The 16,274-nt window shown below is 37.2% G+C and overlaps 1 protein-coding gene across 1 annotated transcript; it reads left to right on the forward strand.

Moving 5' to 3' along the window:
- Positions 1 to 3,387: 3,387 nt before the first annotated feature.
- Positions 3,388 to 13,805, forward strand: LOC127452979 (DOMON domain-containing protein FRRS1L-like). Its single transcript, XM_051718922.1, has 5 exons — positions 3,388 to 3,766; positions 5,804 to 5,888; positions 10,436 to 10,574; positions 10,667 to 10,913; positions 12,327 to 13,805. The coding sequence occupies exons 1-5, from the start codon at positions 3,562 to 3,564 to the stop codon at positions 12,497 to 12,499; spliced, it is 849 nt and encodes a 282-aa protein (XP_051574882.1). The 5' UTR covers positions 3,388 to 3,561; the 3' UTR covers positions 12,500 to 13,805.
- The last annotated feature ends 2,469 nt before the right edge of the window (positions 13,806 to 16,274 follow it).

The following is a 16,274-nucleotide window of genomic DNA, read 5'->3' on the forward strand; positions in this document are numbered from 1 at the left end:
TTCCATAGGGTTCTGAATTTTGAACCCCATTGTAGCATATATAGCCTTGGACATGGCTTGCCAAACTGTGGCTTGTCTGAACAGAGCTGACTACAATAAATAGCCGTTCAAACTTGACATGATATGAATCTGGTTCTTATGAAATATAAATTTTTCCCTTTACATGAAACCTTAGTGGTTGAATGTGTTCTACTTTGGGCCACTTTTGATGAACAACTTAAATCCATTATTTGATATTAGCTCTAGGTCTACATGTTCAAATGTATTAGAATGTGTTAAACCAAACAACATGCCTGGAAAAAAAAAAGTGCACTTTTGCTTGTTAAAATAGTTTATGGAATATACAGTTTTGTTTTTAAAAACTCAATAGTCAGACGGTCTCTATTGTAGTATTTGAATACATTTGTCTCACTCGTCCACTCTCTCGTTCTCTCTTTTTGTCTCCCCTCTGCGTTTATGAATGGAACCTGCGGCCATTGTCTTTGTGTCAATCACACACACTCATACCCAGGAGACACACAATTGACATTTGGCAGATTGCTGTGAGTGTGTGTGTATGTGTGTTTTAGGTTATTAAGATAAGGCAGGTATGCCGTAGGTTCTTCATTAACATGTTAGGGGATCTCATCATCCTTTCTCCTCTAGCACTGTGGCCGTAATTGGGTAAGGCTATTAGACACAGAGTGATCACGCGTGTGTATATGATGGCAGGAAGGGGGATGGTGTAATAAATGGGGGAGGATGGACTATATGAATGCATGTGTATGTGTACATTTCTGTGTCGAAGTGCATATGTGTGCTTATGGGATAGTGCTATTAAGGCTGATGTTGGTTTAAACAGACTTTCATAGTCCTTCTTAGTAGCAGGTAATTGTACGTATCCAGAGAAAATAAGTGATGTGCCAGAGTTTGTGGACACCTGAAAATAATAATACTAATATATATATATATCACACACACACACACACACACACACATACATAGCTCTATATTTTGAACTCTGTGGCATCTGAAGGATAAGCTGAGAGATATACTGTATCTGTTTATTGTTTTCTATAAGTGTGGTGGTTGTACTTGTACACACATGTTGGTGGTAATTTGCTGATTCTAGTGGCATTAGTGGCAACTGATAGTCTTGGATTACGTTCCATCAAACCACTTCTTTTAAGAGATGCCACGGAGAGGCCAATGATCACTTTGAGAAAGCTATAGAGTTCAGTTAAGAGTTCAGAATGAAGGTGCACCAGTCAACCGTATCAGGAGCACTAGAGAACACTGGCCTATATGTGAGGGTGGCACAACAAAGCCATTACAGTAACCTAGTTTTTAAGTGGCCGGAACAGATTAAGAAAAAACTTTTTAGCTCAAATTCAACAAAATATGCATGGCACAAAACTACATTGTAAACTTTTTGTCAGATTACTTAAAAATTTACTAAATCTGGTAACATAATTGATAGGCTTTAAATTCAAACTGTTCTTTTACATGACTGAATTAACCAGAATATATTAGATGATACTGATTAAAGTACAATGTACACCCTAATGTTGGCATTACTGGAAAAATCAAGTTGTCTTAAGTAAACATTACTTGAAATGTCAAGCATGCCACTCAATGAAAATATCTAAGTTTCTTGTACTTATTTTCTTAAAAATCAATAGACTTAATATTTTAAGTGTTAATAACTCAACTATTGAGTACAAAACTGAGTCTATAGGGTATACCCACAATGCCTTGAACTTTATGTTTGGTTGGTAAAAGGGAACATATGGAGGCATTTAAATAGTTGTTATTAGGAATTCATAGAGGTTTCAGCTCTTTTGTAGTATTATTTATGTTGTTTTGTTGCAACTAGCTGTTTTGTGTGATGACACCATTAGGGTGATCTGTGTGCCATTTGGTCAAGTTGGATCCCGTTAAATTTCAGTTCACCTTGTGCATGTGCAACTGAAATACAGGTGTCTATGCATTTCTGTGGAGATTTACATTTATTTAACCTTTGACCTTGAATCAGTAATAAATTATAATCTTTTCTTTTAAGATGTGTTATTGTATGACATAAATGTGAGTCCATTCATATAAAATTATTAAGTTGAAACAACAACATTTAAATAGCAAATCTGAGATAAGTCAACTTGCATAGAGTTAACTTAAATTAAACAGTTAAATCAATTCCCTATGATCACCAAGTTAAGTGAACTTTATTACACAAAGTCTGGAGATGCCATTACTCAATTCAGCTGATGGAACACATTTACTCTATCAATTGTGTAAACTCAATTAATTAGGGATTTCAGTGTCATTTTTAAGGTTCAGATTGGGAAGAAACAGTTCAACTACTCACCTGTCCACATCTAAAAAAAACACCATACATACTGTTTTCCTCAGCTAAAATTGAAGACAAAATATTAATGGGGCAAAATTCAGGTCTAAATTCTACAAGCAAACCTGTTTCAATTTGATTAAAAAACGAAATACTCTTGATATTGTATTGTATAAAAGTATAGTGTATTAATACTTTTGACATTCTATATACATTTCCAAAAATCGTGAATTCTCGTTATTTATTTCTCTTCAAAACTTCGTAACGTATAGCCACATGGGACGCACAGGTTCTTTTTTCTGTTGGGAAGTAAACACTGCCATCTAGTGACGAATGCACGATTGACATGCTCTTCCAGGTGATTGTAGAATGAATAAAACTTGCTTTTGCATTCAGTTTCGTTGTGAAATAAACAAAAGCTATGGTTTAAATGCATTAAACAAAGAAGCCTAATTTGCGCTTATATGTGTTATTACAAATGTATACTTCCCATTAAACTGCTTATAGAAGACGAGGGACCTTTTCTGGTATAAAGGTTTTGATTCTTGAGAAAACTTTTTTCTTTCTTTTTTTTTTTCCTTGAATAGGCATAGTCATTTCTGATACCCGGTAGGTGTTGTGTAAAAGTAAAACCCTTAAACCCAACAGCATGTCAGCTGTTAGACGTTTATAGCCTATTCACTTGGAATTTAAATGCATTTTTACTTAATAAAACAGGCTATTTATTGAGTAGATGTGAACAGAATTCATGATCACACCTAGTGCGATGTTATTGGAACGCAATACTGGCAATCTCTATCGATTGACGTGGGAGGCGAGAAAAACTAGGGCAGAGAGGGGAGACGTCAAGTGTGAAATCCCTAAATGACGGTCCGCTATATTAAGTTAATGTGTAAAAATGTAAAAACAAACAACTACATATTGCAAAATCATGAATGCGATTAATATTGACGGGAGAACAGTAGCAGTTCCAAACAACATCGCTATCATTTCCAAATCTCACCATGAGCGGATTGGTTTGGCCCTATTCATTAGTGGTATCAGACCCTCTCGCCTCAGCACCCCCTCCCCCGCGAACTAACAGAAACGCTTTATCATGACAGCGATTTAATTAGCTTTGTTTTATTTTTGATTTTCAGTCTAAGCATCTGTATTGTAATGCTACTAGTCAAACAGAACCCAGTCTCTTCACGGTTGCAATAAGCGAAATCGAATCAGTTGGTCCAACACATCCAGTCATGTTTCTTCTGCATCCGCTGCTGCAGATAAGTGTGCTGTTGGATCCGACACTGTGGCTGGCAGCCTCAGCCAGCCCTGCTGATGATAACGTTCTGCGGGCCGGCCATGGAGAGCACGGAGAGCCGGGGCACGAGGAACCCCACAAGGATTCCTACAGCACGTTCGCCTCTGAATTCCTCGAGTCCAGATACCTCTCAGACGAAGGTACGAGGGGGAAATTATTGCCCTTTAATTTGAAGCCATAATGAATGCGTCGCTGCTCTGGTTTTGTTATGTTCATTCATACATCACGTAAATCTGAGGTGCTCGACTTGGTTTAGGGGCTGTTCAGACCGAACGAGTTTTTGGGCTAAAAGAAATAGACGCAGCACTACGAATAAAACAAAACGCAGGTTTCATGAGGTGCGTTTTTAAAAGTTGACGTTCCTTTTTAACTTAACATGGCGTTTAAAAACAACGAAATACTGCGCAGCGGTTAAAGACATCCGTATTATGCATGTTTATGTAGAAAAACAAATGAAAAACAGCACAGACGGACGAAAAGAGCGCTCGGTCTGAACGGCCCCTAGTACTACTGCAAATATACCGAAGGAATGTTTAGCCTGTCTGATGCCTCTTGAACACAGGCCTCTTAATTAGGATAAGTATATGGTCCCCTGTTAATAATTATCAGCAATACTTTTGGAAGAGTCTTAGTTCTCTCGTTATATCATTTATTTTTTTGCAGATATGCGTTTTTTTTTTTTTTTTTTTTTTTGACAGCGCCTCAAAAGCCTGTGAAAATAGCATCCGGTTACCTCAAGACCCTCCCAACCCATAGAACTATTTTGTTGTTTGTACCTCATTCATGCTTCAGTTAGGTACAACGGGGCTAAAGGTCCCCCGTGGTAAAGGTACATTTGATTTGATTTTCACCCAAAAACACTAAATAGCAACAAAAACTACCACAGCACTTTCCTAAACACCTTTGTTGTCACAGTGCACTGCAAAACTTTCCTAATCCATGAGATCATTGTGGGTCTAAATGTAAATTTTCAGGTAATTTTAACTAATATTTAATAATTTTTAAAATGTTGCTAATTTGAGAATGTTGAGCTAATGAGAGTCCCAGAAATTATCACCTTTATTAGGATAGTATTTCCTAATAAGTATTGCCTGTTGCAGGGGATAAAGGCCCCCATAAAACACATCGTTTTTCTTAAAGGGATAGTTCACCCAAAATTCTCTCATCATTAACTCACCCTCATGCCATCCCAGATGTGTTTAACTTTCTTTCTTCTGCAGAACACAAAGATATTTAGAAGAATATCACAGCTCTGCAGGTCCATACCATGCAAGTGAATGGGTGCCAATATTTTGAAATGCCAAAATGCGCGTGAAGTCAGCATAAAAGTAATCCATCAGACTCAAGTGGTTAAATCGATATCTTCTTAAGTGATATGAGAGGTGTGGGTCAAAAACAGGTCAATATTTATTCCAGGTATATTTTTCCCTAAAATGATCCTCCCTGCCCAGCAGGGGGCGATATGCACAAAGAATGCAAATCAAGAAAAATAAAAGGACTTAATAAATATCGAACTGTTTCTCACCCACACCTATCATATTACTTCACAAGATAAGTTTTTAAAAATGTTAAAAGTGGGCTCACACTGACTGATCTAATCACAATGGAGATTCATTTATTATAGAATACTTGAGCTTTTATGAAATGAACAGGAAATGCAATGGTTAACCCTTTTGTGAAGTGGTTATTTTGAAAAAACATCTTAATTATCTTAATTTGTTACTAAAAAATCATCTTGCTGTCTCAATTATTTGTATTAGTTGACAAAATTTGCGCTATAACTATTGCTCCTATATCAACATAATATAACTATAAACCCCCTGGAGGCCTTTTACCACAATTGAGGTGTAAAAGGCCCCCTTTTTTTGAGTTTTAATTAAAACAATCTTCTGTTATTATTTATTTTCACACATATTATGTTGCTCTATCAATGTTCAATAAAAAGAAGTCTGTTTTTTTTTTTTTCCAATCTTGATACATTTTGTGACCAGAAAAAAGTTTATTTTCCTTAAGGTGTGCCTTTAGCCTTGTTGTACACTATACTGTGTGGTCAATATATTTAGTGAATGAAAATGCTATATTCCCTCTCTCTTCCTCTCTGGAGACACTGATTTATAAAATAAGAATACATCAGAAGCATCAGTCAGTGAGATATAATGTTCTCTGATGTCTCATAGGTTACCCCTTCCCAAATGCACCCCCTGTGGACCCATTCACCCGGATCAAAGTTAGCAACTGTGGAATAACCAAAGGATGCATCAGGTGAGCGCATGGAGGAAAAAAAAAAAAAGTAGTGTAGCTCAGTATCAGGGTCCCCCATTGGCATTTAGGAGGATGTGTTCCCCCATTATTAAAGGGATAATTCATCCAAAAATGAACATTCTGTCATCATTTACTCACCCTCATATTGTTCCAAACCCATAGAACTTGCTTTGTTCTGTGGAACACCAAAGCAGATGTTAGGCAGTATGTTAATCTCAGTCACCATTCACTTTTACTGCATCTTTTTACATACAATGAAAGTGAATGGTGTCATTCTGCCTAACATCTCCTTTTGTACTCCACATAAGAAAGACATACAGTTTTTGAACAACATGGCAGAATTAAACTTTTTGTCCGTTGCACTAATGGTGCGTTCAAATCATGTCGGAATTACTGTAATTACGAGATGGCAACTCGTAGATTCTACTTGGAGCTATTCAGTCCTCAGACCTCATAAGTTATTTGTTTCTATAGCAACACTTATAATGCCAAAACAGCTTTGTTGTTGATAATAGCAAAATGTTTGTCACTACATTAATTCACCTCTATATGTTCTTACAAAATGTTTTAGAACAACAACAACCAAAAAAATCTCCAGGCATCAATGGCATAATAAAATGCACAGGCATATGTGTTCACTACCTTCAACTGCTGGCTGCTGCCATATTGGTTCTTTTTTACATCGCGACTGTCAAGTCAGAGCTTTCACAGAATTCAGAGTTTACAACTTGTAATTCCCAGTTCTACGAAGATGTGAACACTTTTTGCAAGTCCGAATCTCATAATTACTGTAATTTCGACATGACGTGAATTCACAGTAACCGTTTAAGATTAGTTAAGATAGTTTTCTTACACTATTAAATTTGGTCCACCACAATCCTGTATACACTATGTGGTGGTTACAGTGTTGCTCTGCATTCTGCGTAATGTGGTATCAAGCTGCAGCCTGCCATGCTGTCCAGCACACTCTGTGTTTATAATGTCAATCAGACCAGTCAACCTAACAGAAAATTCTGCAGCCTGAAATATACATGCACATCATGAAGGATCTTCATATTTTGGGTTGAATTCATGCTGAATTAACTGCTCTAATGGCTTGTACAATTCTACGACTATGGCTATTCTTGTGTTCAATGTAAAAAAAAATCCTGTTAAATTTACGGTAAAAAAAACTGGCAGCTATGTTTGCCAGAAATTCACCATAAAAAAAATACGGTAACCACATTTCAGGCATTACTGGATGTAATTTTGATGCCTGTATATTTTATGGTGCATTACCGTCGTTTATATTATTAAATAATACACTTGATATATTAACCTTCTGAAACTTTAAACATCTGCTTTTCACTTTATAATGTTTTGTTTATCACCGCAGTATTTACAAAAGGGCACATGATGACATGAAATTCATCAATAGAGGCCCTTCCAGGGGCAATGACCAATAACCATGTAGACAGTGCTCAATGTCACTCAAACACTAAACACCATCAGGGTAACACGTGAAATTAAAATAATGCAATAATCATTTAACTACAACTAAATTACATCAAATATAACACAGAACACCCCAATGTGCATAACTGATATTAAAAATAAGAAGAAACATAACTATTCCCATAAAATATAATGAAATGTGATGTGTCACGCAGGGAATTCTGGGAATGCCCGATTATTGTTTTTTACCGTACTTTTAACAATAATTTACCGTAAAAAATACATGTACTCTCTTGTTAAACATAATATAAATTTTTACTGTTAATTATACGGGAAAATCATACTTTTTACATCAAAAAAAATAAAAAAAATAAAATGTACATTTTACAACATTTTACCATAAAACTCTATTGTCTTTTTAAATATATTAAAATTTTTACCGTATATTTTAAGGTAACTACCCGTTAACTAATTAACGTTTTTTTATACCATGGGTCTGTTTAATGCTTAATTCTGATTGGTTGACGGATGTTCCAAGGTGTGCAATTATTTTTCAAGTAAACGCCTGGCTATGATGTAGTTCCAGGTCTTGACTGCATAAGGGTTCCATATCACTTCGCCAAATTATTTCAGTTATTTCAAAGAACCCTACAGGCTACCACAACAAAATAATTAAAAACAAAGACATTGGTTAAGTACATCAGATAAGAATGACAAACAATGTCTATAATATCCTAGATTTATTTACATTTAGATTGAAAAGCGTCCTTGGGCTCCCTCTATTTCTCTATCTCTCTTTTGCTCTTATCACACACACACACACACACACACACACACGCACACACGCGCACACGCGCACACACACGCGCACACACACGCGCACACACACGCGCACACACACACGCACACACACACGCACACACACACACACACACCGTACATGCTACCACAGCAAAATAATCATATAAACAAAGACATTGGTTAAAGTAAATCGGTTAAGAACATCAAACAATGTCTATAATATCCTACATTTATTTAAATTTCGGTTGAAAAGCTCCCTCTTCTCCCCCGCACTTACACACACTCACACACATACATACGCACATGCATGCATACACACACACATTGAGACTCGTGTCGCGACCAACAAATAGAGCCACACCTGCGACTTGATCAATACAATGGTTTCTATTATCTGAAAGAACTTTTAATATGTGAAACTTTTTATGTTTCAACGTATTTCGCCCTAATCAGCCTCACATAGCTATATTAGACATCACTGCGCTACCCCCCCCCCCCCCACACACACACACACACATTACCTTGTTACTCCAATGCCGAAAAGCAGCGCATCCTCCATTGCTAGTTCTAAACTGACGTTTTCAAACTAGCAACGAAGGCTTGAGCTGTATCAGAGCTAGATACACTTGATCAATAAAACTTCTATATTACCTGTAATATCTGTGGGAAACACCCTCGCGCTCCCCCTCTATTAAGCTCTCACACACGTGGACACACATACATTATAAGCATTACGCACACATTTACTCACGAGCAAAAACAGAGCCGTCATGTCAGCGCACACCTGCATCTCAGTGGGGTTGAAAACAGTTGTTAAGGTTTACATCGGAGAAGCTATATACAAAAATGGCGACATTCGCTGTTGCTGAAAAGTGCATAAACTTACATCTTGCCGATTTTGAAGTGATGTTACTTCTGATGAGAGCTGCAACAAAAAAGGTAATCCCAGAAGCAATCTCTCAAAAACAAACTCTCTCTCACACACACACACACACGCGCACTACCATATTACTCTAGTAAGTGCTCCAGTAAAGCAGCGCAAGCCTCGCAATCCTCCGTTGTTAGTTCTAAAGTGACGTTTTCAAACTAGCAATGAAGGCTCAGACTGTGTCAAAGCAAGACACTGAATCCGTGGTGGAAGAAATTTGTTCCACTCACAAGAGCGTTTTAGGGATGAAAACCAGAAAATGTCTTGAGATAAAACCCTGAATGATGTCTTAAAGGAATAGTTCACCCAAAAATGAAAATTTGCTGATAATTTACTCACCCTCAGGCCATCCAACATGTATCTGAGTTTCTTTCTTCATCAAAAAAGAATTGAAGATCTTTAGGATTTCATTTCAGGCCTCCTCCTTTAAACAATGCAAGTGAATGTACTCCATTTTTTTGACTTCCAAAACGATTTATTATTTTTAGAAACAAAACAATACTTATATAATTTTTAACTCCTCATCAGTGTATTCGGGCTCAAATAGGTAGGGTTGGGCGAAAAACTCCATCTCCTCTTCTCTTCTAAAATCAAAATCCTCCATCATCGTGTTTGAAATTGTTTTGGACTGTTTTGGTTTGTGAACGGCGCTTGGTCTGTGCAAGTTTCTCTTGTAAACAGTGACGCGCTTCCTGACTCCTCCACGTGACGCGTGACCTTACCAATGAGCTTACGTCATCCCTCTCATGAGCGCGCATCACAGAGATGTATGGAAGCGAACATTTGTAGTTAAAAAGTATACAAGTATTGTTTTGTTTCTAAATATAATCAATCGCTTGGGTTCAGAAGAAATTTATTTGTCGACTGGAGTCGTGTGGAATATTTTGATGCACCCTAAATATGCATTTTGGACCATCAATTCCAAGTACATTCACTTGCATTGTTTAGAGGAGGCGGCCTGAAATGAAATCCTAAAAGTCTTAAATTTTGTTTTGATGAAGAAAGAAACTCAGATACAGGTTGGATGGCCTGAATGTGAGTAAATTATCAGCAAATTCTCATTTTTGGGTGAACTATTCCTTTAAGGCGTGGTAACTGTGGTATAAGTGGAATAATTTACTCTGGCCCGTTGAATTATTGAAAAATAATGCATGCCCGAGGTGTAACGGTCACTCCGTAGCATGTTGTGACTGCATTACCACCTCGGGTGTGCATTATTTTTCAATAATTCAATGGTCCGTCATCAATTATTTCGTACTTATTGTAGCATTTTTACAGTCTTTTACCGTTAAAATTACTAAAAATGTTTTTACAATGTGGCCATTCTTGAATGAATTGTCCACATTTTGTGTCTCACTTTGTTTGTCTTTCTGTGTCGATATAGATATGGGAAGCCAGGCTGTGATGCAGAGACCTGTGAATACTTCCTGAGTTACAGACGAATTGGCACAGATGTGGAATTTGAGATGAGTGCAGACACTGATGGCTGGGTCGCTGTTGGTTTCTCCTCTGACAAAAAAATGGTAATGAGAGAGGGAGTGACTATATAATGTATATGCCTTGATATCAGTGCACTGACACACTAAAAAAATACATAAACATATTTTTGTTATAGGGAGGTGATGATGTCATGGGCTGTGTTCATGATGATAACGGGCGTGTACGGATCCATCATTTCTACAACGTGGGCCAGTGGGCCAAAGAAATCAAGCGCAACCCATCACGGGACGAGGAGGGCATTTTTGAAAACAACCGTGTCACCTGCCGATTTAAACGTCCTCTTCATGTCCCACGTGAGGAGACATTAGTGGACCTACACCTTAGCTGGTACTATCTGTTTGCCTGGGGACCTGCCATACAAGGTAAGTGTGTACATAAGTACAAACTGCAGGCACTATGCATGTTAAAGGAATGTTCCAGACTGAATACAAGTTAAGCTCTATTGAAAGCATTTGTGGCATAATGCGTATTACCACAAAAAAATAATTCAAATCATTCCTCTCTTTAAAAAAAAATTAAGGCATTTCACAAAATGTTAAAATACACATTTCTAAACTATAGCTACAGGAAAATAAATGATCAAAAATGATAATTTATACAACTGTAGAGGTCAGACAATACACATTTTTACACACAGCTTTACCAAAAATATGAGCAAAACTCCAAAAACCAGTCTCTATTTTGTATTGTATACGCTTTTCACAATACACATAATTTCAAAGTAGCTTTACAGAAAATTATGATTTTAGCTTATTTTTAAATTATTTTGGTGGTAAACTACATTACGCAAAAAAAAAAAAAACTGTTGAATGAGCTGAAATGACCGAAGTTCACATGCAACTCTATGTGGTACAAGCTGATAGGTTCTTTGACTTGTCATCTGTTAGCCAATTGGCTCGCTCACATGTGACATGTTAAGCCAATCGGCTCACATGGTGTATGCTGATTGGTCCTTTAAAAACATTTAATCGGGTAGCCAATCAACTTGCACCTCTCTCTGTCTAACATTTTAATGACCCGGTTTTGCAGACAAGCCAGTTTTTCTACTGAAACCCACCTTCACCCTAGATTCTAGATCTGCTACATGGGGATTGTTTGTAATGTCTATTTGCATAGCAGCATGTAATATATGCTCGATGCAGCATGTCTTGCGCTTGTAATATGTAGTGTGTCCACATGCTAACTATGTTTGTGTACTTTCTAGCAGTAGCAAGTCTCCATACTTGCTCTGCAGCAGCAGCAGCATTAGCAGATCTAGTCAGCCAAACCAATATCCTATCAATGTCATACCCACATTAACATGCTAAATCTTTCAGAGTTGTCTTGACTGAACTAGTATTGAACCAAAGTCCCTTTCAAGGCAAGTCAGTCCACTCAGTGGCCATCTTAGGAATGCTCCTGGGCAGCTATTTTCTATGGATACAAGCGACATAAAAGTACAGCTCCTGTCTATTTGAATGGGGGAAAACCAAAATCTCCAAAACAGTTGGTCAATATTACGATCAAAGAACACATAGTGTGGTCCAGCTAATGTGTATGTGTGTTCTTGAGTTGATTGACAGGCAATGTCTGTATCTAAAAGGTGACTGGCTCTTTTACCTGTGAGGTGGGTCTTTTCTACATCCGCCATATTGGGCATTCCAATTCATTTAATACAAGTGCTCCGTCTTGGGCTAAACACTCTTTGATTGAACCTAGAACATTCCTTAAATATTTGTCTTTTAAATTACTGCCCTCTTTAGATTGTGTTCTCTTTTCTCTTCCTGCTATCTTAGGTTCCATCACAAGGCATGACATTGACTCCCCACCGGTGTCAGATCGCATGATAAGCATCTATAAATATGGAGACATTTTTATGCCTGCAACTGCCTATCAGACATTCTCCTCTCCCTTTTGCCTCCTTCTCATTGTTGCTCTTACTTTCTACCTGCTGATGGGCACACCATAACCACTACAACCAGCAACGACATTGTAATTGAGACAAGAGAAGGAGAGAAAGACTACAACTATCCATGGAGCCACCATTAACATAACTGTGTGCCAACATAACAGTATTAGAAACAGGTAGCAATAAATAAGAAGACTAAGAACATTGTGATCGTACAGCATCCACAACCTATGTACACTAGTATTAAGACTATGGATTAATATTATGTTATTTACAGCAATGCGAAACAGTTGAGTCTCATTCGGAGAAGTGAGAGGGTCAGGCACACATTATAACACATTTATTTGGATACAAGGATTAAGGAACCCAGAATGGTATGTCATGAATATTAGGTAGCTTACAGACTAGTATTTGAAACTGTCTGAGCCAAACTGAGGTTAATTTTCAGTATGAAAAAATGGCGCATATCATGACGTACTCTGAAGTATGGTGCACTAAACCCACTACAGAGAGGTGAACTGCTTAATGCCCTACTGTTAAAGACTGTGTGAAATAAGATTTTTAGTAGGATTCTATTTAATGGCAATTACACATTAATTTTGTTTTAATTGTTTTTCTCTGATACATTAAGCACTTGTGTATTTTTCTATACATAATTACTAAAAAGCTCCAATCTTCTCATTTAGAATTTATGGCCCTACTCAGGAATAGTTTAGGACAACCATTTATTTTGTTATATTTCCCTCTTAGGACTGATGATCAAAAGAAAAAAAGACCAAACATTGACCTACAGTCTTACTGTACCAGTTAAGGTGTGGTTGTTGTCTGATCTAATTATTTAGCGCCCTTTTAAAAAGTCCTATAGAATAATTTGTATATAAGATTGAAGAGCGGCATGCAAGGATGTTTGGAAAAGTATTTTGTTATTTGTAATGTCTTAAATACATTTTGATCTTAAGGTTAAATATAAGTTAGCATACTTGAGGGAGAGATACAATTCTTTTTGATGTGCACAGCTCAGAGATAATCATGTCACGTAGAATTATTTATACAGTAAATGGAGATACTGTATGCTAATGGACATGTAATATGTTTATAAGGTTGTTATTGTTATATTTTAATATATTTTTGAAATTATGACATTGATAGTATTAAAGAATATGCAATAAGGAGTGTGCATAGTAAAGGGCTGTGGGCCGTGAGTGTTTGTAACATGTTTCACATACAAGATATTCCTAAATCATTAGCAGCTTATTTACATTCTGACGAGTTTACTGTGAATTCTCACCCTAATTGGAAACAAAGATGCTTGTGTTTGGTGGTACAATATACACACTGCACTTTTTAATAAAGCTAAGAAGAAAAGCTGAATTATCTAACCTTGCTTACCTGCTTCGAAATTCATTTTTATACATTTATATTATATAACGAACTTTAAACTTACTTCAAAGGAGCACTCAGTAATTTTTTGTTTATGTCGCCTTGGACGTACACTGACACCTAGGGGCATGGATCCAGCCTCATTCAAACGCAATAGTTTTCAGGGACCATTGCCATTGTAGAAATGAATGGCCCCCTTTACACCTGGTATCAACAAGCATTTCATATCCACAACATGTCTGCAAATTCTTTAGCTGGATTCATTACTTAAGCTAATTACTTGCATAACTATATCCGGATGATAGGACTTCCAACTGTCCTGTATTAAGGCCAAAGTCAGTGACGGGCCGTGCATTAAAAGTCTAGACCTTCAGTGATATTCATGCCATTAAGAAAACACGGTTTCACAATGAATAAGACACCTTATGCCTTTGGGCATCATACATTATGTTGCATCTAACTATTAATACCAATTGACATTTTAAAAAAACGTCCACGCACGAAAGCCAGAACTTGAAACGACACTTAATGCTCAAGCCTAATTTTAACTGCAGCATGACTGTTTTATGAAATGAACGTCCCCTGAACAGACATTCAAAAATAATAATTTTTCATATGAATCTACCAAGGAGGTCTATAATACCTGGAAAATCTATCTAATAATATTTGCGATTTAAATGTTGCTTGCAATAAATTTCGTTTCATCAGGGTACACGGTTATGATGCGTTCCATTCAAGTTGGATGTGGGATATTCTTACTTGATATCTCCGACCATAAATGCATTCCATTCCCCGATATTCAGAAGATGATGTTTAAGGAAACACAACTGCAACGCTCCCGTTAGCTTAGCAGGGGTTTGACTCTCATAAGAGATGTCTCCTAGCAACCCAACTGATAAACAATGCTGCAGCGCTAGCATTTGTGCTTCAGGTGTACGATTATCAAAAGATATTATAATTTACCATGTTTTATACACTTGTTTCTGCAGGCATTTGTTAAACAAGCTTCAATATCATGTAATGTGGAAACGAACTCATTTATCGATATTACTTAATAAAGTGAATGTTTATGACTTACTTTGTATATCTCCCTGAGTGTCGACATGTTTGTGTGACATCATGCCCCTTCATCTAGGCGAAATCGGAGTTGAGAATTTCTGTAGGAGCCTATAAGTTTTAATTCTGACTTCAAGATGCATTCCATTGCACTTTTCCTAGTAGAAAGTTGTAAAATCCGACTGAATGCTCCAGCAGTCTAATTTACACTTAGAAAACTCCTAATGTTGCTATAACAATACAAAAAGCACTTACCAATTTACTTGAAGTGAAAATCAGTCCTCCTTTCCTGTTTAATAAATTAAGCAATCACACGGTCATGCAGAACATCTCGTGTTTTTAAATCCATAAGGATCTCTTTCTCAATGGCGATAGCGGCAGTGATGACAGTCGACTCGTCAGCAATATCTCGTGCTCTTCGCTTTCAAATTACATACATCACTTAAAGCGTGATTGCGTCACTCAACGCCAGCTAGAAGGCCTCGATCGGGATATATCCTAAAGATCACACCCACCAAGAACAAATAAATCAATCTGATTGGCTGATGAATCTGACAATCTGACTTTAGTTGCTCATTCATTTGCACTGTTGAGGGATTGTGTGGAAATTCTGAAGGCCTGAAGGGGTGGAGCTCAGACTCGTGCTGCTTCGGGCATGCGATTTGTGAAGCAGTTGTCACACTTTCCTTCTAAGCATCAAGGAATAAATTCTGACTGGATAAACTTTTCGTTTTTCTCTATTTGTTTGCAGATTAATTAAGAGTGGAAAGCGATTAAAAATACATAGGCAAAAAGGTGATTGAGGATGAAAGGATGAAAAATATTTATTTGGCATGTTAGGCCAGCAGAGAAGGCTTTGCTGGCCCTGAGAATTCGCCACTGGCCAAAGTAATTCGGTTGTCTGTGTTGCTGATCAGAACACGCACAGTATGCGTGACGCAAATTTCTTCATTAATACAGTCTGAAGTGTACTTTGGCCTTAAAGGTGCAATATGTAATATTTACTGTACTAAAGCATAAAATTATTATAATATTTTTTTCAGAGATTGAAATACTGACTTTTCCGAAAACAATGCTACAGCCAGTATATTCTACGTTTGTGTTTTTCTGCCCATTTCCCAGTAGTATTTCGACACCATGGGTTGTCAGATTTGAAACAAGTTAGCGGGCAAACACAGCGCGCTGCAGCCATGGAAGCCAGCAATACATCCAGCTAACATTGACAGAGTTATAAAAAATCCACATGAGCTGGTTTATAATTTGCAAACAACAAAAACATTGCAAACGTATACAGTAACGGTTTTAACCACCACGCAATTCCATGGGGCCCTGGACGTCGGGGGAGCCCCCGCCCTGGTAGGAAAGCTCCGCAAAAAAAATGCTTGATGGGTGACATGAT

The sequence above is a fragment of the Myxocyprinus asiaticus genome, chromosome 15 (assembly GCF_019703515.2).
Source record: "Myxocyprinus asiaticus isolate MX2 ecotype Aquarium Trade chromosome 15, UBuf_Myxa_2, whole genome shotgun sequence".
Lineage (NCBI taxonomy): Eukaryota > Metazoa > Chordata > Actinopteri > Cypriniformes > Catostomidae > Myxocyprinus > Myxocyprinus asiaticus.